Source organism: Heteronotia binoei, chromosome 14 (assembly GCF_032191835.1).
Source record: "Heteronotia binoei isolate CCM8104 ecotype False Entrance Well chromosome 14, APGP_CSIRO_Hbin_v1, whole genome shotgun sequence".
Lineage (NCBI taxonomy): Eukaryota > Metazoa > Chordata > Lepidosauria > Squamata > Gekkonidae > Heteronotia > Heteronotia binoei.
This window is the reverse complement of record NC_083236.1, coordinates 2395599-2418576: the sequence shown is the minus strand read 5'-3', so window position 1 is coordinate 2418576 and position 22978 is coordinate 2395599. Positions and strand designations below refer to the sequence as shown.

General features: G+C 49.9%; 1 protein-coding gene across 1 annotated transcript in view; it reads left to right on the top strand.

The window, feature by feature from the left end:
- The window catches only part of ELP2 (elongator acetyltransferase complex subunit 2), a 73200-nt gene extending 50920 nt beyond the window's left edge, over positions 1 to 22280 (top strand). The window contains exons 14-19 of the mRNA XM_060254519.1: positions 560 to 632; positions 2079 to 2268; positions 4686 to 4807; positions 7814 to 7956; positions 8879 to 8992; positions 21987 to 22280. Coding sequence (XP_060110502.1) covers positions 560 to 632; positions 2079 to 2268; positions 4686 to 4807; positions 7814 to 7956; positions 8879 to 8992; positions 21987 to 22143 — 799 coding nt within the window. The 3' untranslated portion in view covers positions 22144 to 22280. The remainder of the gene's footprint in view (positions 1 to 559; positions 633 to 2078; positions 2269 to 4685; positions 4808 to 7813; positions 7957 to 8878; positions 8993 to 21986) is intronic.
- Positions 22281 to 22978: the final 698 nt, after the last annotated feature.

The following is a 22978-nucleotide window of genomic DNA, read 5'->3' as shown; positions in this document are numbered from 1 at the left end:
CCCCTCAAAGAAATGTAACAGGTTAGTGAGGCAAGATCTTCCCTTACAGAACCCATGCTGAGTCTTCCTCAATAACTCATGTTCATCAATGTGCCTACTCATTCTGTCCTTTCTACCAACTTTCCCGGTATTGAAGTCAGACTGACTGGTCTGTAATTTCCCGGATCTCCTCTGGAACCCTTTTTAAAGATGGGGGTGACATTTGCTACCTTCCAGTCCTCAGGAACGGAGGCAGATTTCAATGAAAGATTACATATTTTTGTCAGAAGATCCACAAGTTCTCAGGCACAGCTCTGACCAGGGCTTGTTGTACAGCATGTGCCCAGCTGATGAGGGCACTGAAACTCAACAGGCCTACGTGAAATGTGTCACTATGGGATGCCCTCCAACATCTCTGGGGAAGAACTATGATGATTCCAGTGTGAAAATTTTCCCTGATAGTAAAATGTTGGAAAGCTGCTGATGTAATGAATGGCTCATTAGAGATTGGTGTATTTTTGTCTCTGGAATCTGCACTTAACAAAATCCTTTTCCTTTTTTGTTCCTTTTGTTATTTTAGATATGGACATGGCTATGAAATTTTCTGTGTCGCTTGCAACAGTGCCAAAACAATCATTGCCTCTGCGTGTAAGGTAAGAAAAGGTGGCAATTAAAATGGTTTTCCAAAGGACTCTCTTGAGACATTAGTCTCTTTGCTCTAAGAAGGAATATATATCAAATATAACACAGTGTTTGATTAAAGGATTGACTTGTCAGGCATACAAGTTATTCTTAATATAAAGCTGTTTTATTCAGGTTGTTACTTTGCTACTGATGCATATCAAAGCCATGTAAACCCTTCCTTAGTTCTCACCTTCTGTAACAAACGCAGGAATGCCTGCTTTGAAGATAGTGCCTCCCGAGACCGTTCCCAAGCTCAAGCCTAGGACTCAGGATGTTTCTAACTGCAAAAGATAGTCAAATGCATAGTTGTAGTAATTCACACGCTCATGCTAGAATTCCAAGTTATCTCTACTGTTCCCTTTGATCTCTACTGTTCCCTTAAAGCCAGATGCCATACACTGAAATGTATCACTTTCAAGTTGTTCCATCTATGAGCACAATGGATTATCAATAAACTAAGACTTTGTTTCCAGTCATCCCTTTGTTCTTTTGAAACTTCCATGCTTGACATGACTAATGAAAGTTTAAAAGGTTATTAAAGCTAAGATGAGTCAAGAATATTAATGATTTTTGTTATTTGCATTTCAGATAATGTTTAGCGTTTAAGTTAGCCAGCACACGTTATCTTTTAGATAATAGTTGTTATAGTGGTATACCGTAATAGAATAAGAAGTATAGTATTTTTGGCTCCTGTGAATGTGTGTGTTAATCTGCAGCAGTACCATTGGGGCCAGGCCCACCAGCAACTGCCAGGCTACTAGTTACCACTCACTGTGCATGACTTTCCTGGGCCTGGCTGCTTCCTACAGTTTAACAACAGCGTCCCCATCTCCCTCGCCCCCCCCAAAGGCCAGCATGGAGTAGTGGTTAGATTGAGAGTAGATCGGGGGGGATCCAGGTTCAGTGCCCTCCCCCCGCCACGGAAGCTCGCTGGGTGGCCCCTTGGGAGGTTGTGTATTCTCAGCCAAACCTACCTCACAGGGTTGCTATAAAGATAAAATGGAGAAGGGAAAGATGTAACCCACTTTGCATTCTCTTTGAGAGAAAGGTGGGGTGCAAATGAAGTAAATAACATTTGAGTATAATATTCTTTCCCCCCTAAACAGATGCAGTATAGTTCAGTTAACATTCTATTCAAAAGGGTGTTTGTTCCTTGTCGTTTGTGCCAAGGTGCTTAGAGCTGCATGTAGGAGAGTCACCTTGTGCCATCACAGCAGTCCAATCAGGCAGAGAAAGAGGCTGGCCCCGGGTCACTCAGTGAGTTTCATGGTAAAGGGGACAGCATTTGAATCCAGGTCTCTCTGCTCCAAGCCCAGCAGTTGCGCTGTGCCAGCTTTGTTATTGTTGTGGGTATTCCTACAGCAGTTTGAAGTTTGCTTTTATTCATTCTGTGTGCTTGCTTCCTGTTCTAACAGGCTTCTAAGAAAGAACATGCAGCCATCATTTTGTGGAGCACCATGACCTGGAAGCAGCTACAGAGCTTATCTTTTCACAATCTGACCGTGACACAGATGGCGTTTTCCCCCAATGGCAAGTTCTTGTTGGCGGTGTCAAGAGATAGGAAATGGTCTCTTTGGAAATGCAAAGATAGTCCAGCAGAGCCAGGTAAGATTTGGGAGCTGCAATTGCTGGTTGCAAACCAGTTACAGGAGTTTGGTCTTTTAAGATGTATGAGCAATGGATTTGCCTTTTGTGGCTGTGGTTCTCTTCTGTCTTAGAATTTCATTTCCTTTTTACAAATAGAGTTTCTAGGGAAGTTGAGTGTGACTACATGGGTATGCTGTTGATTTTGGGTGATGAGCAGGCAAGACCTCTACTGGCCACAGTGCTGGAAGCTTAATGTTGAATTGTCACCAGACATCTGGTGAATGTGAGCCCTGTGCTTGCTTGTCATGGGACATCTATGGCCTGTGCAGAAGGACATCTGTTCACTTCGCCAAAATGAGATATGCTCACCTGATCATTTTTAGAACAAAAATCCAATATATTTCAGTGTGTACAGTCCTTTCAGTTAAGTGATGTTTTTAAAAAAGTGTTGATAGTTTTCCTTGTCATGGTTAGTGATATTGCATCACTGATGGCTCTGGGAAAAAAAATCAGAAATTCAATAGTGTCCCTGGCATGTGTATGAGAGGATTTTCCTGCTTGTGCTAAAAATATCTGCTTCTGTGGGGTAGAGAACATTTTGATAGTGTTTTCAGTAGGATTATTAAGATAATAATTACAGCAACTCTGTAAAACTAGACCAGTGTTTTAATTCCATGGTGCAGGTGGTTTGTGTGTGTGTGTGTGGGGGGGGGGGTGTTAAGAATGAGAGTGGCTTCCCTGAGTGAGTTTGTGGCAGAGATGAGACTTGGCCCAGGAAGTTCCTCATTCACAGCTCTGCCTTTAAACTCTGACCCACCGTCTCTAACAAATCCCAGAGTAGCCTCTGAAGCCAGGGTCAGGTCAAGGGATGCCACCCAATGCGATGGGGGAATCCTGAGGTGGGCAGAGGAGCCGCAGCAATTCAAACTTCTCACTCTTAAAAAAATAATTATTGCCTGCAGAAAATACTCCTAAAAATAAAAAGAAATTAGACGAAAGGTGGCCGGAACCCAAACCTGTTTCTCTGAGGTTGTGGGGTTGGATCCCTTGTTCCATCAGGAGGTGGCTTAGCAGGACAGAGCTGTTAAGACCAGCGGGCAGTTTGTGTGTGGGGGAATGGCTCACCATTGTGAAGCACCCCTCCTACAATCTGGGGTGGCACAGTCTGCTGAACCCCCTTGGGATTCGATTGCCTGCTTCTGTTCCTGGGGAAGATGGTGCTGAGGTCCCCCTCAATCAGGGTTGCAACCCCTGTTTGGACGCTAGTGTAGGAGGATCCCCTGGCTGGTATCCGTGCTGATGTAATTCTGGAGGGCTACAGAAGACAGCAGGCAGCAGGAGGGGGAATGAAGAATTCGCCCAGTGGAAACTCTGCAAGCTGCACTTCTTTTTAGCTTGAGCATGGCAGGCACTTTGGGTTACCTCTCTGGAAAGACATGGCTTTACTCATGTGTAAACTAAGCTTTAACTTGTGCATCTGCTTCCATCGTTTTACAAAGGCCTGGGCAAGGGCTGCTTGTCAAGTTTTCCCCTGAGAGCCTTTTCCCCTCTTGTTGTGCTGTGGAAGTCGAGAACAACTCCCTGCAGTGTTTGTGCCTCCTGGGGGAATGCAGCCAGTAGAGTGGAGCAAGCTGGAGCTCTGAGGAAATGCTGCAGCAACCTCAGGGTGTTCAGGAAGCTCTGGCCATTGGTTTGGTACTTGATTAGTACCTGCTGATGAAAGTGTTGTCTGAGGTAATTACACATGTGAATATACAAGTTAGCGACATTTGATTAGGCATCAATATGTTTATAGCTCTTCCTCTAGAGTTGCCTTGCGGCACTTACAAACGCAGGTTACAGACTGGGGTTCTACCAAGACTGTACTCAGTCTTTAATTTTGTAAAAAGAACAAACTGAATGCTGATGTATGAGCCCCAGCTGCAGCACTGCTGTTTCTTTCACACTGACAGTTTTGTTGGATTAGAGCATGACTGGCCACGGCTTCACTTCTCTGCAGGTCAGGTGCTGTGGCAGAAATGCAAGTCTCTGCTAAATAAGGCAGTCTGTGCCGAAGGTGGAGTTGCACCCTGGGTTGGCATGGCAGCATCCAGTTGCTTGGGGTGGGTGGGTGGGTGGGAGCAGCTTCCCATCAGTTGGCATTGACAGTATCATAGCCCCCCAGCAGCCGGGCATGGGGACAGTCTCTTAGGCCAAAGAACTTGATAGGTGATCATCTGGCACAGAATGAAGAGATACCCAGAAGTTTCTGCAGTGCTATTGAAGAGTGCTTGCTAAAATGAGAAGAGTAAAATGGGATGGAAGTACCACCAGTTAGGGTGGAGACAGACTTCATCTCTTAGCTGTTGCCTCATAGCCCAGATGATTGTTCTCTTGTCTTTACTTACATGGCGCAGCGCAGGAGGGTTATGTTCTCTTGGCATGTCTCATTCCAGAACCAGCTTTCTGCCTCTTTGCCTGCACAGACCAAAATACAGCAGTGCACAGTCGCATCATATGGTCTTGCGACTGGACTCCTGACAGCAAATACTTCATTACTGGAAGCAGAGACAAAAAGGTAAGGCATGTCAAAGGCATGTGTGTTTTGCTGGATGCCATTTTGTGTTCCCTGTGTTGTATGCTGTAAGTCAGAGGTGGTGAACTCTCATATTGACTGAAACACTTCTGTTAGGTGTGTGTGTTCAGTATAAACCGAACTAAATAAATACCTGAAAAACACCTTACTCAGATTACAGAATACAGATTCTCTAATCGATTTGGCTCTCAATATAGCTGAGCCTGAATAAAATCTGATATAATTCAGCTTTTATTTGGGCACATCTTGGAGAAGGCATTTAAAGAGACCATGGTCTCTTTAAATGCCTTCTGAATTCGCTCACCAATTCCTGCTGCAGTGACAGCAGAGAAGGACTGCTTGGAGAAGGCACTTATAGAGAATCTTTGAAATGCCTTCTGCAAGCCAGTCTCTGCCACTGTGGCAGTGGTGCAACTTGACGAGTGAACTCAGGCACTTAAAGGGTCTCTTTAAATGCCTGAATTTCAGAAACAGTTGCTTGAAGTGGGAGGAAGCAGTATGCCTTCCAGTCTTGATTATCTCATTATTATATGTTTAAAATTGTGGTGGGCAAATTTGGAGTGCCTCATGAACATATGAACATATGAACATATGATGAACATATGAACAGCCTCACTGCTTCCCCCAAATCCCAGGCCAGCCCCAATGTTCATCTATGTTGCGGAGAGGGGGATATGAATGTTTAATTCTTGCTTGCTTGTTTTTGCATTTCACTGCCAGCTTTTGGGTAGGGCAAACTTGGTAGCTTTAAAAAACAAGTCCTCCCCTTTGAGCATCTCTGATTGCCTTTGGTGATAATTACATAATTTACAAGTTGCAAGAATTGTGCTGAACTGAAACTGTCGCTTCTGATTTTCATTTGTATAAAACTGTTGCTTAAATTAGTTTTAGACCCTCCATAAACTGAGGGGCAGGAATCGCAGCAGCCACGATGCTTCCCTTGCCTGCAGGTGCTGCCAGCAGCTGCCTCATTCTGGCAACTGCAGCTCCAAACCTGACTATAGGCAGGCCCATCTTTGTCATGCCTTTTAGCTGGCTTTCGTTCCCTTTAGCCACTGTGACGGATTTCAGAGGGGCAGCTTTATTGATCCAGAGCAATAAAAGCAGCAAAAAGTCCCATGGAGCCTTAAAGCTTGTGACAGAAACTCACTTGGTCAGACACTCTGTCCCACAAAAGCTTCCATGCAGTCATGCACATTAGTCTTCAAGTTGTCCAGTGTCCCTTTGTTGACTGTGTTATGTGGCAGACACTCTTTTTGGGGTGGGAGAAATGGTTTTGGTGACAGCTCAAGGCGTAGGTTGGTGAGCGCTGGCATCTCTTCCCCTCCCCCAGTCCTGTGCAAAAAGCTGGTAGGAGGAAGGGGCTGGCTGCCTTCCACGAGAGTTGAGTGTTGGAGTTCTTCTTTGCCTTGTGCCCACCCAGTGTGCAGCCTTCTCATCACATGCCCCTCAAGCTACCATTTCTCTCTCTGGGAAGGAGAGCAAAGTTTGCTGGGGCTCCATGCCCAAGGGTCTGGCCTGTGGCCCCCCTGCCTTAAAGCTGGTGTCGGGTGCTGGCACTGCAGCCTCTGCAGGTGGCAAAGAGCAGGATCCTTCAGCCACACTGGAAGAGCTGAGCAGGATCCTTCAGCCACACTGGAAGAGCTGCTCCTCCTGAGGGACTGCGCTTCAGCACCCAGGGACTGACCGTGTTTAGCTCTGCCTCTCCTCCCCCCCTTCTCACTGACAGGCTCCAAAGATCTGCAGATGAGGAGCCCCCCCTTCTGTATTCACCCCCCCCCCCCCCCCGGAATGCTGTTGAGTTGCCCAGCTTGTACCAACATCTTGGTCTTGGAACAAGGCAGAAGAGAAGGACTTCAGACAAGGCGACTTTGTTTATTTATGTTTTGTTCATACAATTATTTCATTCACACAATATGCCACCTCAGGCATGCATTCAGTGAGAGACTTGTGCTTGATGGCTGTCCGTCACCTGTTGAGCTCCTGTTTTCTTCTTGTTGTTTCTTTCGAGGGCTCGGAGAAATGTGGGATTTTATCCCAAGGTGGAGGATGAGCAGGATAAACCTCTGCTGGCTCTTGGAAGTAATTGCAAGTGGGGAAGAAGGAGGGGCTTCCTGAAATCTTGATTGCCGCCCCCCCCCAGTTCTGAAGCACCCCCCCCTCCAGTTTGGTGTAGTGGTGAAGTGTGCAGACTCTTATCTGGGAGAACTGGGTTTGATTCCCCAATCCTCCACTTGCAGCTGCTGGAATGGCCTTGGGTCAGCCGTCGCTCTGGCAGAGGTTGTCCTCTCAGCACCACCCACCTCACAGGGTGTGTGTTGTGGGGGGAGAAGATAGAGGAGATTGTAAGTCACTCTGAGTCTCTGATTCAGGGAGAAAGGCAGGGTATAAACCTGCAATTCTCTTCTTCCATTAGTAGGTCCCCTCGTGTAGGGGGCAGGACCCTCATTCGGAATGGCTGGTTCATTGGAAAGGAGAGAAGCTGCAACTCCTTCCCTTGGCCAAGGCCTTCGTGGGGGGAAGGAGACCTGCTCTCTCGCTCTCCTGTGCAGATTGGGAGGCTTGCCCAGGGAAACAGGGGAAGGGATTTGTGGGCTGCCACTCCCGGCATGAAATTAGGCTGGTCATCTGTAGACATGTTTTGTGTAACTCTGTTTTGTTGTTTCTGCTGATGGGGATGTTGTTGTTGTGTTTGATCAGAAATGCTGTGCTCGTTTGCAGACTTGGGGTGGCTGACCACAGTGGAGCAGCATGTGTGAGCCTATATTTTTGGGAGGAGCCACACAATGATGAAAAAGGACACTGGAGAAAAGGGGATTGGTGAAGAGAAGTGGCTATCTAAAGTGCTCAGCTCAGAGCCCCCCCCCCCTTCGCCTGGCATACCTGGAGTGCCCCAGAAGGGGTGGCTCCTCTTCCTGGTGCCCTCTGCTTCAGCTTCCTGTCTTGGCGGAATCATTTCCCTGAGTGATTCTCTGCATTTCCAAACAGGTCATCCTGTGGGGTGAATGTTGTTCAGCAGAGGAGAGCCCCAGGGGAGACCTGGCTGCCGTTGAGCTTTGCTCTTCTGTCCTGGAGGTGGAAGATTCGGCCACTGCTGTTGGCGTGAGCCCCGTGCTGGCCTCTGATGGGAGGTGTGTCCTTTGCCTTTCCGGGGAGCCTTCTGCTCGTGGCCCAAAGGAAGCCCAAGTCCCTCGTGGCTTCTACACTCGGTGCTGCTTGAGGGGCCCTGAAGTGCTTGTGGTTTTGCCTCTCCACTTGTGTCTATGCATTTACTCATGTGTAACTTTGTGCAGGTGAATTGTGCACCATCTGAACCAGATCTTTAGCTGTAATGGCTGCACGGCATATTCACCACTAACCACTACTGCCCATAGGTCCAGTATTACATTATAGTTATGCCTTTAAAATTGGGGCCAGGTGAAGATTTCATGACTCCAATGTTTAGACGTTGTGTCAAATGCATAGAGATGCCAAGCAAATCATGTTCTCTACAGAATGTGTCTGCAGCCTGTTATTTCCGTTTTCTCTAATGGAGGAGTCACTTAAGTTGGAGAAAGCCTCTTTAGACTGGAGACACAGAGAATGCAAAGAGGAGGCTGAGTTGGAATAGCCACACTTTGCAAGTCTGGACCTTTTGGGTTCACCTGATTTCCACTTTCAAGGAAGTGAAAGGGGGTGGAATGGACTGCGCTGGGTCCAACTGTGGATGGAGTACCTCATTTTGTTAATGTTCCCCACTCATCAAAACAGAACACTGACCCCGCAGGCAAAACAAAGGGGTTTTCCTTGCTTGCTTTTTCTGGAAAGTTTTTTTAAATTTTTAGATTAAGGGGAATGGAGAGAAAGCTGGAATCCACCACTTGCCATCTGCAGGGGAGCCCTCATCTTGCCCCCACCCCCACCCCATTCTCTGGCTGTGTCTGCAGCAGCCACCTCTATGCTTCTCTGCAGGGCTCTTGTCCTCTTGGGCCTGAGGGGACTTTGGAAGCAAAGTGGGGGTGGCTGGGTGCAGGCTTCTCTTCAGGAACTCTCAGACATTTTCTTTTGATGCAGCTACCTGGTTGCCGTGGGGACGGAAGGTGGGAAGATCCACTTGTACAAATGCAAGCCAAACAATGAGAGGTTGCTGTGCTCCAGTTGGACTCATTGTGCGGAGACTGACAGCAGGTAATATGTTCTGATGAGGTTTGAAAGCCGCTGGAAGCCACACCCCTGTTCTGTGGATGCCTCAGTGTTTTGACAGGACTCAACTGTTCGTTTTCCACTTGTGTGTGTGTGTGCATGTGTGTGTGTATTTGGGGGGTGGGGAGACGGCATTCTGGCATATTTGAGGAGTTGGGTCCCTGAAGGCATCGTTGCAAAGCGCTCGTTATTTCTGGAGTTGGTTTTCCACAGAGCCCCCGAGGCCAAGCTGGGATGCCCTCAAGTTAGAATGCAACCTGGCCATGAGCTCATTATCTTCCAGTTCCAGCTCTGCATCTGCAAAATGGGGACCGTCATTCTCTCCTTTCTGGGAGGGCTGCAGAGGATCATTGAGAACTGTTTGGAGCTTCTGCGTAAAAAGCTCTCTATAAAAAGGCTCCATATAAAACGATGAGTGTTATTGTTATTCTAGCACAAGGGATGATTATTGTTATTTCACATTTGGACAGTGATTTGCCAACATTGTCTGTGGTGTTGGAAAGAGGAGCTGGCAGAAGGGTGTGAAATTATGTCTGTGCTTCCAATGGCTCTGTAGGGCTTTTCACTGGGCAATTTGTGGTGTTTGGACCTTGGCCAGTTCTGCATGTCTTCCTCTTGCAAAACCTTGTTCTTTTCCTTCCTTACTCTGGAGCGCTCTGACAGTTACGAGGACACCAAAGATCCTGCGGGATCCCACAGGAAAGCCCTTCTGGGCGCTGCCCTCATGAGTCCTTCTGTTTCAAGGGCTGCAACTTGCCTCCCATGGAAGGAAATGGTGACGAGTCAAAGCAATACAATTTAAGAACTGAGTTCTGGCTCAGCTGGTTCTGATCTGGCTTCAGTTTGAGCCTGTATGAATTCAGTGGCAGGTTGAGTTCTGGCAAAGGAAATAATCCATGTTATAAAACTGAATGGTATAAAGTGATGGGGGTGGTGGATCCAGCCACTCCTCGAATTCTCCCCCCGCCCAGGAGGATTTTTATCCCTGCGGGTTCCATGATCCCCAGCAGAGAGGGGGACCCCTTCCTCTGCAAGTCTGTCCGTCTCTCATGGTGGTTTCCTTCCCCATTGGTTGCAGCACAGAAGCAGCCAAAGGCCTGCAGTGGGAAAGGGCTGCTGAGGGTCTTTCAACCTGCTTCACATCCATTCCCTTGTCCTGCCTGCTCCGGCCCTGTCTCACAGCTGGGGGGCGGCAGTGGCTGGCCAGAGGTTCCCAGGTAGCTCACGGGGAACCCAGGACTGCTGGGCTTGCGATACTCCTGCTTTCCCATTAGAAGCCCTCAAACCCCCATCTAGAGGGTGGAAATCACCTCACAGCATGGCTTTGTGTCTTGGTGATTCCTTCTGGATGTGGATGATGTACACTCAACTCCTCCCCCCTCGCCTGCCAATTATCTGGTTTCAGTTCCAGTGCAGTTTTGATTTTTAAAAAATATTCAGCTGAATATCAGGGAAGGTTAAACTAAACTTTTCAAATAACAATTTAGCTTGTATTCTAGAACGACGATCTGTTTGGCTTTCTAGAATTTGTAGCAGAATTGCGTAGAGACAGATGATTGTATCGAGATATGGATACCTCTGTTTAGTTTCTTGGAGTCCTCCTTCGCCCACAACTGTCCGGAAGTCTCTTATAGATGTGAATCAGGGACATCCTGGATAAAGAGGACCATTGATGGTTCATTTGCAGAATCTCCATTGCCCCCTCAATGCAAGCAGCCCACACATTGGTCTGCCACACGCTGCGTGCAGAGAAAATGGAGATATGTCTGTGCATGTATAGCTCTTACATAAAACCCTTCACAATACAGAGAAAACAGGATATGCAGGATATATGAACACGCATCCACTTTGCTGATGCATACTGTGTCCTGTGAGGCCACAAATGTTTGACTCTTTTGGCAGCTTCATGCTGTTAATTCTTCCATTCATCTTGATAGACCCCACGGTACCAACAGCATCATCTGTTCTTCCTCCAGGTGATTGCACACACCAGAGGTCAATAAGATGTCTGTCAACCAGCATAGCAGGTTCCATTTGCTGCTACAAAACAGGCCTGTAGCTTACCTTGTCTTGCAATCATAGAATAAACAGGTTGCTTACCTGTAACTGATGATCTTCGAGTGGTCATCTGTGCAGTCACACACATGGGTCTTGCCGCATGCAACGGATCCGTACCTCGGAGTCTCTAATAGCTCGCCTAGAGAACTTTTGGCACGCTTCCCTCTCGCTCTGGGGAGCAGGCATCGGCTGCGCATGCCTGGAGCGAGGGGGAGGCACCCTTCCCACTCAGTTTCTTCCAGCCGCCACTGACACTCTACAGAGGTACATATTAGGCAGAGGAAGCCAGCAGCGGGGAAGGCTGGGTGGGCGTGTGTGACTGCACAGATGACCACTCAAAGATCATCAGTTACAGGTAAGCAACCTGTTTTATCTTCATCGTGGTCTCTGTGCAGTCCCACACATGGGTGACTAGCCAGCTAGAAGGTCACGGAGGTGGGTGCTGGCAAGAAAAAGAAAGAGTCACATCATGTAGCTAGAAGATAAAAGCGGATGCACTCACCAGTCACTTCAGTGGAAGATGGACCTGAGGACCGCTTGACCGAAGGAGGCGTCTCGTCTCGCACGAACGTCTAGGGCATAATGGGAGACGAATGTGGACGGTGAGGACCAAGATGCAGCAGCACAAATGTCCTCTAGAGAGACGCCGTGCAGGAAGGCTGAAGACATCGAGACCGCTCTGGTAGAGTGAGCCTTAAGGCCTTCGGGTAAGGGTTGCTTAGCCAACTCGTAACACAACTTGATGGCACTAGATACCCACTTAGATAGTCTCTGGGTAGAAATTTTGTGCTCTCTGTGGGGATTACCGTAGGCCACAAACAGGTTAGGGTCCTTACAAAATGGTTGTGTATGAGAGAGGTAAAAGGACAAAGCTCTTCTGACGTCGAGGGCGTGTAGAGCTCTTTGCCCAGGGTCCTTTGGATCAGGAAAAAATGTTGGCAACGAAGTGGATGTTGACAGATGAAAGTGTGACACAACCTTTGGAAGGAAAGAAGGGTCCGGTCTTAGGACCACCTTGTCCTTATGGAAATCTGTGTAGGGAGTATCATAGCGGAAAGCACGCAGGTCACTGGCACGCTTGCCAGAAGTAAGGGCAACTAAAAGGGCGGTCTTCCAGGACAGCAGACTGAGATGCACTGTAGCCAGGGGTTCAAACGGGGGCTTCATAAGATGTGAAAGCACTAACGACAAACTCCAAACTGGTACAAACGGTCTGATAGGAGGGTGAAGGTGCAACATGCCCTTTAAAAAAGACTTGGACAATCGATGTGAAAAAACAGTCTGGCCATCAACAGGATCGTGGAAGGCAGAGATGGCCGAAAGGTGAACTTTTAGCGAGGAGTAGCAGAGACCTTACCCTTGCAGGGACAGTAGGTATTCCAGAATCAAGTGGAGACTCTGGGTGGAGATGCTGGGATGATGCGTAGGAACAGAAACGCTTCCATTTGCATTGATAAGAACGCCTGGTGGAGGGCTTTCTCGCGTTCAGAATGACCTCTGCAGATAAGGATGTGGACGAATTCTGCAAGCTGTGAGGGCCAGAGTTTGAGGGTTGTGGTGGAGCACCTGGCCGTGGGCTTGGGTTAGAAGGTCGCCTGCTAGCGGAAGGCAGCGGTAAGTATGACAGGACATCTGCAGAAGTCTTGTGAACCACGGTTGCCGTGGCCACCATGGCGCTATCAGAATGCAGTCCGTGCCGTCCCGATCAATCTTGAGCAGTGACTGCATTATAAGGGGGGTCGGTGGAGAGAGGTAGTGCAGAGGACCCCTCCAGGTGTGCAGGAAAGCATCGTTGCCTCTCCTGGTGTAAAAGCAAGGGCACTTCGCATTGTCCTTAGAAGCAAAAACATCTATTTTGGGGACTCCGAAGCAAACAAAAATGCGATGTAGATAGGTTGGATTGAGGGACCATTCGAGGTCGTCCATGCGAATCCTGCTGAGAGAGTCGGCCAGAACATTCTCTATGCCTGGGAGGTGAATGGCAGTCAGGAAGATGTTGCGTTTGATACACCATTCCCAGAGCAGTATGGCTATGCGGCACAACTGGAGAGATTTGGTGCCACCCTGTGTGTTCACATAGAACACTGTGGCCATATTGTCTGTAGTGATCTGGACATGCCGACCTCTGACTGAAGGGAGGAATGAATGGAGGGCCCTGTGCACAGCAATCAGTTCCAGGCAGTTTATGTGCATAGCCCTCACGGACAGAGTCCAAAGCCCTCTGACAGTCTTGTCCTCTAAGTGGGCTCCCCATCCCCACTTGGAGGTGTCTGTGGTTACAATGATAGATGGAGGGGGGAGAAGAAAAGGCATCCCGGAAAGCAGATTGTGTGGCACTGTCCACCAGGCAAGGGAGTGCAGAGCCTTCTGAGGGACGGTGAGAAGAGTACTCTGTGGTTGTACGTGTGGATGATAGGCATGAACAAACCAGAGTTGAAGATGTTGCATACGCAGTCTTGCAAAACGGAGGACCGACGTGGTTGCAGCCATGAGGCCCAGTAGACGTATGGTGATAGCAGGCTGCAGAGGAGTATGACGAACTAAGTGGGCCAGGGCTATGATGGTTTGGGCACGATCCTCTGGAAGGAAGACAAGATGAGGAGACGTGCATAGACGAGCACCTATGAACTGCAAGTCCTGGGTTGGTGTAAGGTGTGATTTGGTGACATTCACACAGAGGCCCAGGGAGGCGAGGAGAGAGAGGGTTGTGTTGAGATTCCTCGACAGTTGATGCACTGTAGGTGCAGTCAGCAGCCAGTCATCTATGTATGGGAAGACGGGGATGTTTCGTAGACGCAAGGCAGCTGTGACTACTGCCATGCACTTGGTGAATACTCTGGGCGCGGTGGAGAGCCCAAATGGAAGGGACTGGTACTGGAAGTGCTGATGGGGACCTATGGCGAATCAAAGATATTTGCGGTGCTGAGGCCTGATGGTTACATGGAAATAAGCATCCTGGAGATCCAGGGAAGCCATCCAGGAGTTCTTTGGAATCAGGGGCAGAATGGATTGGAGGGAGATCATTCTGAACTTCCTGTAGGTTATACATTTGTTCAGCCTCCGAAGATCTAGAATAGGACACTTGCCTCCATCCCTCTTAGGCACCAGGAAATATCTTGAGTAGAACCCCGTGCCGTGATGTTGAGGAGGAACAGGTTCTATGGCATTTTTCTGGAGCAGGTCCACAATCTCTTGTTGGAGGTGAGGGGAAGGAGGAGTAACTATAAAGTAGTGGTGGTGAGGTGGTGAAACGAACTCGATTGCGTATCCGAGACGGATTATGGTGAGAACCCAGGAGTCCGTGGCGATTGAACTCCAGGTTGGGTAAAAAGGAAGACGGGTGCGATAGAGAGGGTTCATTTGTGAGAGGGAACTCGGAGGGAAGTCAAAGAGGTGGTTGAGCAGACTTCTTGGTTGGTTGAGAATGTGGCCGTTGGTAGAAAGGTTGTTTCTGCTGTGGAGGCTTCTTCCTCCAGTAATCTTGTTGTCTTGGAGAGCGCTGACGGCGCTGGAAAGAAGGTCTCCAGGGCTTTGGTCTGTTAAAATGTTGAGAGGCCGGCTGGGAGACACCCAAGCGTTTTGCTCTCGTACACCCGTCATCCACAGACGTCAGGACCTCATCCGTTGAGGCATGGAACAGGCCCAGACCCTCAAATGGCAAATCCTCAATTTTTTGCTTTATGTCGGGCTGTAAATTAGTCGACCTCAGCTAGACGTGACGACGTAGAGCCACTGATGAAGCGAAGACTTTAGATGAGCAGGATACGGCGTGCCTCAAGGAGTTCATTTGCTGTTTGGACACGCGTGACAGTTCTGAGACCAGATTGGAAACAGCCTTCTGGGAAGTGTCTGACATGGATGGAATATGTGGTGTAATTTGGTTGGCCAGGTTGTAGGTATATGCTGCGAAGTAGGCTAGGTAATTATTAAGCTTCGAATTTGTAGAGGCCAGGCTGTAAATTTTTCTAGCCAGTGTGTCCAGCTTCCTGCCCTCACGATCAGGTGGTTTGGATGCCTGGAAGGTTTGGCTTTAGTAGCCGAATGGACGATAATGGAATTGGGGGCCGGGTGGGAGGTTAAGAACTTATACTTGGGTGCATGTACTCTGTATAGGGAGTCGAGGCGCTTGGAGGTAGGAGGTATGGAGGCAGGTTTATCCCAGGACTCACGTAGAGCCTCGAGGTGAACAGGCAACATAGGTAAGATCGAACCCGCTGGGAAATCTACCTGTACGAGATTATGGACAATATCAGAAACCTTGGGAGAATCGGATGGGAGAGGGATGTTGAGGGCTGCAGCCATGGTAGTGATTAAATTGAGGTAAGCTTTGGAACTGTCCGAGGGTGAGAGTCGGGTAGATTGGGTGGAATCCGATACCGGGGAGACGGGGGGTTTCTCAGAGTCAGAAGGATCAGATGTGCCCATTTCGGATTGGGAATCTTTGGGTTGGGGTGACATAAGAGGCTTGGTAGATGCGGAGGATATTGGATCTCTAGGTAGTTTAGGCGGGGATGATGGAGGAGCTGTAGAAACCGTGGCAGAAGCTGTACGGGGCATGAAGGACTTTTTAGGAACATCTCAGGTCTGGGGAGGTTCATAGGGTTGGATGGTCTCACGGGTCCGAGGGGAGTAATATTCTAGGTCTGTATAATGGGAAGGACGAGAATATGGAGAAGGGCGATGGTACCGAGGGGATTCCTGGTCTCTCGAACAGGAAGAACGGTGTTCAGGGACTCTGGTATGAGGAAAGTCATGGTACCAAGGAGAATCCTGGAAATCACGGATTCGAGGCGTTGAGATATCTCGCATGCGGGTGTCAGCCTCGAACTCAAGGTATCTGGTTCGACGGTAGCTTCGCTCAGAAGGGGAGCGTGAGAAACAGCGGTGGACTCGTCGGGGTCGAGGAGATGGGGACCTGGATGGGGAAGAGTACTCGTATCAGTGGCCCCGGTAGTAATCCTGATATGGAGATGGGGATCGAGGAGGATGGCGGCGAACCAGGGAACGGGAATGGTACCGTTGGGTGGAGACTTGCGTGGAAGACTCTATATTGTGGAGATCCCGCAATGTCCCGAAAGGATTCCGCCCGAAAACCCGAACGGGTAGGATCCGACAAAGGTTCCGGTTCGAGGATGTCGTATGGTACGACGCTGTGGATCAAGGGGGAGCGAGATCCAATCCGTATGACCTCGACCGTGGGTGGAGAGTGAGGAGTCTGCTGCGGCATATCCGAGATGACATCGGAAGGCGCCAAGAGCTCTGCTGGTAAGATCAGGGCTATCGGGTTAGAGTGCGCAGTCGCCATCGGAGTGGAATGCGCAGTCGCTGTCGGATCGCGGGACTTCTTTGAAACTGAGGTCAGCGAGTCGGAATGACGCGACTTCGGCGCCAAGGCCGGCGAATCCAAGTGACGCAGCTTCTTCGAAGCCTTATGGCCTTCGGAGTGCTTAGCCGGTCTCTTGTCGGACTTATGCTTTTTCAGTACATGAAGAGCAGCCGACGCAGCCGAATCTCCCGCTCGTTGTGGGGGAGGCGGCGAATCCAAAGTGGGCATAGCCCGGAGAGACTTTTCCAGAAGAAAACTACGAAGTCTAGCCGCTCGTTTTTTTCACGCCTGTTTCCCGAAGCTGGCGCAGTGAGGGCAAGTATCTACCCTATGGGATTCCCCCAGACAGAAAAGGCTGTACGAGTGTCCTGTCGGAGCGGGAGTAGCAGAGTGAGGGAGATGACTTGCCCGACACAGGGCTTCAGGAAAGAAAATCAGGCAGACACGTGCAACTAGTGCCAAAAGGTGTATTAACATATATACACAACAAGTGCTCTCTTGTGCAGTCTATACAATATCACCTCCACGGACAAAGTGCTTCGCCTAACCACCATCTCACAGGGAGAGACCTGTGTGATGCACACACAGATCGTATATAGTCCAAGCAGCCAATCCTGGCCATGCTGACTCAGCAGATTGCATCACTTGGCTTCTGCCGGCTCAAGCCGGTCTGCTGATCAGGTCACTGTGACCTAGCCTGGCAGCTGGATCACCAGCTGTCATACTGTGGCTGTCAGACTGGGTTTATGTAGATTCTTGCTCCAACACACCTCCTAATCTATTTACACCCAGTGCACCAAAACACTTCACACAGTTTACATACATGTCCACCAGCAACATTACAGTTCATATTTACGTAGCTCGGAACCCTTTCCGGAATTCGTTCAGGAACTCATCATGATTGTAAAACACATCATCGTGTTCCTGTTCAGCCAGCTCTTTCAGACGCTTGGCTTCAGCCTCCTTCTCCCTTGCCTCGCACTCTGCCACCCAGGCTTTCCATTTCTTAGCCTTTTCTTTTAACATTTCCTCAAATCCGGGTGGGTCTGGATTGACAGTCAGAGTGACATAGGGACACTTGTACCTAGCGGGACGTTGGCCTTTGGTGGACCTGGCAGACACCCGTGGCCCTGTGCTTGGACCAGCTTTGTCTTCTTCGGGTTGCTCTGTTCCCACCTCCTGGGCTGGTTGCTCTGCCCCTGTAATTGGGTGTTGAACCTCCTGACTCTCACACTTTACCTCCAGTTCCTGCATTTGAGGCTCTGCCTCCTGACTCTGCTCGTCAGGCTCTGTGCCAGCATTCGGCTCACCTTCTCCAGCCCCACTGGGTGCCACCTCCTGGGCTGGAGTTCTGGGCTGCGCTCCAACATCGTTATCGCTACTTGGCAGCAGGACAAATTGTTTCTGCAAGGAGTGCAACCTTGGCCAGCTGCTTTCTTCATTGAACTGGGCACTCTTATTAAGTGTTATCTTGCTTTTGCTATTGCAGAAACGATAACACCTGGCCCTTGGCTTGTAGCCCAGAAAAATTAGGCTCTCTGCCCGGACATCCCCCTCCCCGCTACTCGTGGAGTGGATGCCAACCCGAGCCCGTGACCCAAAGACTTTTAAAGAACTCAAATCTGGGGTCTTGTTCAACAGTAACCTGTAAGGCACATTTTTCACAGTATTACACCAAACCCTATTTTGCAAAAAAACAGCTGCATGTATGGTTTCTGCCCAATAGGTCATTGGCAGTTGTGCATCCTCTAACATGCAATACATCACATTCTGCAATACAGCCCCATGCCCATTTTCTCGGGGCGTTGCTGGGTTCGTCAGACGGTGGGCAATGCCCTTGTTCTCCAGCCAACGTTTCATCTGGTTAGATAAGAATTCCCCCCCTCTGTCGGTTTGTACAGCTAGGAGATTAACCCCTAATTGTCTCTCCACTGCTTTGACCCACTTGGTGAATGTCTTATACACCTCAGACTTATGCACCATGGTGAAAACCCACGCGTACCTCGTGTGGTCGTCGGTGGCCACCAAGCAGTATCTCCTCCCCGACAGACTCTTTGGCAATGGGCCAATAACGTCTAAATGGACTAGTTCCAGGGCTCGTGTGCTTTCCCTTGAGCTTTCTTTAGCAACAGCACACGCCTTGCTTTTGGTCTTCTTGCAGACCTGGCAATCCAAGTAACATTTGCAAGGATTTACTTTCAAACTAGGCACAAGCTCCAGGGTTTTCTTTAACGCCCTAAATCCGCAGTGCCCGAGTCTCCTATGGAGCAAATGTATATAATTATTGTGCACAGGCTCATTCGACACCTGAGCCACCTGGGCACAATCACTCTGGACCACATACAGTTTACCTTCCCTCTTTCCTGTCACAAGCAACTTTCCCCCACCTCCCAGGATTTTGCAGCAGGTTTTCTCAAATCTCACCTGGTATCCCTGGTCAAACAGTGTGCTAACACTCAACAGGTTAGACTGCAGTGAGGGTACATACAACACATTTTGCAACATACATTTCAGTGCAGGAAATTCCACATTGCCTGAGCAAACAGAATTGGCAGTGGTCCCATCAGCCAATCTCACATACTTATGCTCAGGACTGTCAATGTTTTTCAACAACTCCTTCTCGCAGCAGAGATGGCTCGTTGCCCCGGAGTCTAAAATCCAAGCAGACCCTGTGCTCTCTACTGCAGACGTGACCAGCCGGGTTGCTTCCTCACACGGGCTGGCGGTCCTCCGCTCTCGCCGCACACGCCCCCGCCTCTTCTCCCTCTCAGGGCAAGCTCGGAGCAGGTGCTGCGACGACCCGCATCCATAGCAGCGACGGACTGCAAACGCAGTCGGCTCCACTTCCTCCACCTTCGGACGCCTGCCAGCAGCAGAAGCTGGCTCATTCTTGGCTGTCTTCCCGGACACACCGATAACAGCACGCTGCCCGGCCGACACCCCCGGACAGCTCACGGCCGCAATTCTCCCTTGGAAGTCAAGCAGGTGGGCACAGACGTATTCCATGGTCAGGGTCGCTACGTCCACCGTCTCCAGAGAAGTTATCAGGGGAGTGTACTCAGGTGGCAACGACGACAGCAAAATGTACACTCTGTCGTCCGGAGCTACAGTCTTGCCTCTTGCCTCCAGCTCAACGAAACAGTCCGTTAGCCGTTTGATGTGATCTTTCACACACCCTCCAGCCGGCATAACGGTGCGGAACATCCTCCTTGTCAAGGCCATGAGGGAACCAGCAGTGGTGCTAACATGCACCGCACTCAACGCGTCCCAGGCAGCCTTGGGAGTGTCCTGCCCTCGCACATAAACCAGCTGGTCATCTCCTATAGATAGCACTATGTTGGCCAGTGCCTTATCCGATAACACAGTCTCGGCAGGAGATAAGTCAGCAGGGGGGTTACTCACGAACAGCCATTGCCCTTCACGCTTGAGGTAGTGTTGCATTCTCAGGCTCCACACCGCGTAGTTGGCTGAGGTGAGCTTCTCAACGGCTACTCCAAGCTGTTGCTGAGCCATCGTGCCGACTCCTCCTCACAGCTGGCTGCCGACGTCCCTCTGGCTCTCAAACAGAGAACGGTGGTGCTTCTGTGTCCTTCACCGGCGTTCCTCGCCTCCGGCTCTTTCCAAACTCACAGTCAGCTCAACTCTCAACTCTCTCCTCCGCGCAGCGGAAGCGTGCTGGGCCCATAACCCTGTCGGAGCGGGAGTAGCAGAGTGAGGGAGATGACTTGCCCGACACAGGGCTTCAGGAAAGAAAATCAGGCAGACACGTGCAACTAGTGCCAAAAGGTGTATTAACATATATACACAACAAGTGCTCTCTTGTGCAGTCTATACAATATCACCTCCACGGACAAAGTGCTTCGCCTAACCACCATCTCACAGGGAGAGACCTGTGTGATGCACACACAGATCGTATATAGTCCAAGCAGCCAATCCTGGCCATGCTGACTCAGCAGATTGCATCACTTGGCTTCTGCCGGCTCAAGCCGGTCTGCTGATCAGGTCACTGTGACCTAGCCTGGCAGCTGGATCACCAGCTGTCATACTGTGGCTGTCAGACTGGGTTTATGTAGATTCTTGCTCCAACATGTCCGTCAGAAGTAGGGATTTTAGACCCACACTTCCGTCACTTCTTAAAAGTAATTTTCCCTTCCATACACTCCGGAAGGGGAGGGGGGGGAAGAGAAAGAACAAATGAACAGAAAGCGCAGAGAAGGGCTTTTTTTTTTTAAGGTTTTTAAATAGATGAGGGAAAGGTAGAAGAAAAAGGTAAGATGAAGAAGTACGATACCAAGAAGAGACGAGCCAGAGGAGGAACGCAACAAGGTAGGTGTTGTCCGGGCAGCGGAAAGGAAGAAACTGAGTGGGAAGGGCGCCTCCCCCTCGCTCTAGGCATGCACAGCCGATGCCTGCTCCCCAGAGCGAGAGGGAAGTGCGCCAAAAGTTCTCTAGGCGAGCTATTAGAGACTCCGAGGTACGGATCAGTTGCCTGCGGCAAGACCCATGTGTGGGACTGCACAGAGACCACGATGAAGATCATAGAGTTGGAAGGGACGGACCTCCAGGGTCATCTTATCCCACCCCTTGCACAATGCAAGAGATTCACAAATGCCTCCTCTCACAGCCCCAGTGACATTATCTCCTCTCCTCCATGTTACCCTCACAACAACCCTGTGAGGTAGGTTAGCCCCAAGGGTCACCCAGCTAGCTTCCATGGCAGAGGGAGGATTTGAACCTGAGTTTCCCGGATTCTAGTCTGACATTTTAGCCAGTACACCACACTTCACAGACAGTTGGCTTAAGCCCCCTCCCCTTCTTCCCTGGGCTTTGGAGGGTCCCGCAAAGGGCAGTCTAGGCAAGGGAAGCCCTGCAGGTTGGATCCCATGGCTTGGGGGTGCTTTTCCCCTGGGCAGGGAACCTCCCCCTGGCAGGCACCCAGAGGCTCCTCCTGCTGGCAGGAAGCCTCCCTGCTTGGCTCCTGTCAACTTTCCGTCTTCAAACCCTTGGCTAAAACTGTGTTTGCTGAGGCAAGATGCTAACTGCAGGATGCCAGTTTGGAGGCTGCCACTGCCTGTGGCTAGAGAGCCTGGGCACCAGTGGGGCTGCCAGCTCACAGGGCCGTTATGGCTGCACACGGAGCCTTGGACTTGAACGGAAGCCTTCTTTTAAACTTTTAAAACTTTTTGAGTGACGTGACCCCCAGCTTCTAGTTAGCGGTGGAAAACCCTCTGCTTTACTTGCAGAAGAGCCTTTGTTTTGTATGCAGAAGCTCCCCGATTCAATTCAGACTGAACCCCCAGCAGCATCCCCAGCTCAAAAGGACCCGACGCAAGGCCTCCCCCTGAGGCCCTGGAGAGCTGCTGCTTCTCAGCAACGCTAGAAATGCTCCTGCCGCTGCCTCGGAAATGTCAGGGCGTGGAGCTTGCAGCAGGTCTCCCACCTCCAGGCAGCAGCGCTTTGCTTCTTCCCAGCTGGCCGCATTGAAAAGGAGCCCACTAATTAGAGCAGCGCTGATGTTCTCAGTCCTCAGAGTCCAGCTGGGGGGGACATTTTGCAGTTGCGCCCATCCCCTAATGGCCTCTCTCTCTGTCGCAGCCAAAGCCACTCCCTGGTGGTCAAGCGGCTGAGCTGGAGGCAGCAGGTGGGCAGAGCTGGCCACGACACCTCGGAGAGCAGCGAGTGGCTGCAGCTGGCAAGCTGCGGGGCTGACCATGTGGTGAAGATCTTCAGCATCCAGAGGCACAGTCTTTGAACAAGGACCTTGGTTAGACCAGCAGTCTGGCTTGATGGATCTGTAGATCAGTTTTCAGCTACTTTTAAAAAACTGTGTTCCTTTTCCTGAAAGGCATATCTGACAACTCTTATTTATTAAAGCAGTTTTGATAACAATGGGTGTTGTGTACTTTCTTGTTCAGCATGGAAGACGAGGCCCACTGAAGCCAGCGCTGTCCTTTGCTTGGGCTCTGCTGGAAGAGGCTGTCTTTGCTTCGGGGAGATGTGACTTGCAGCGGGACAAAGGAGAGACATTTCTTCACCCTCAGCTTCACTTCCCCTAAAAGTGGTCCTTTGCATAGTTCCTCACATCCTCAACTTAATTTCCATTCACACTTTTATTGTGTGCATGAGTCATCAGGCCCTGGTTTCTGTCACACCATCTGCATGGTGATGACTCTGACCACAGGATGATATTTGAAGTGTCTTCCATGACTTTGAACCTCACATATAATTATGCTGGATGATCAGTGGCTATTTGACTGATTTCCTGATCTAGGGAACAGGCGTGATCTGGTCTTTTGTTGCCAAGAGGTAACAGTTTGATTTCAGGATGTCCTGGAGAAAAGAGGTTGTTCAGAGACAAGTGATGCACCTGCTGGCCAAGTTCTCTCTTTCTTCAGCTGCCCGTGGTTGATGGAGGATCTTCACCTTCAAAACATCTACCAAAGGTATAAGTATGTGACTGTTCAGTGGGAATGTGTAGGGAGCATGCAGTAAGCCCCCACAAGTAGCTGGCTGGCTTCTGTAGGAGGCAAAACACTAGACTGGCAGTGCACCCAGGGTACCTTCCATCTGGGAGCCCCACTGCAAAG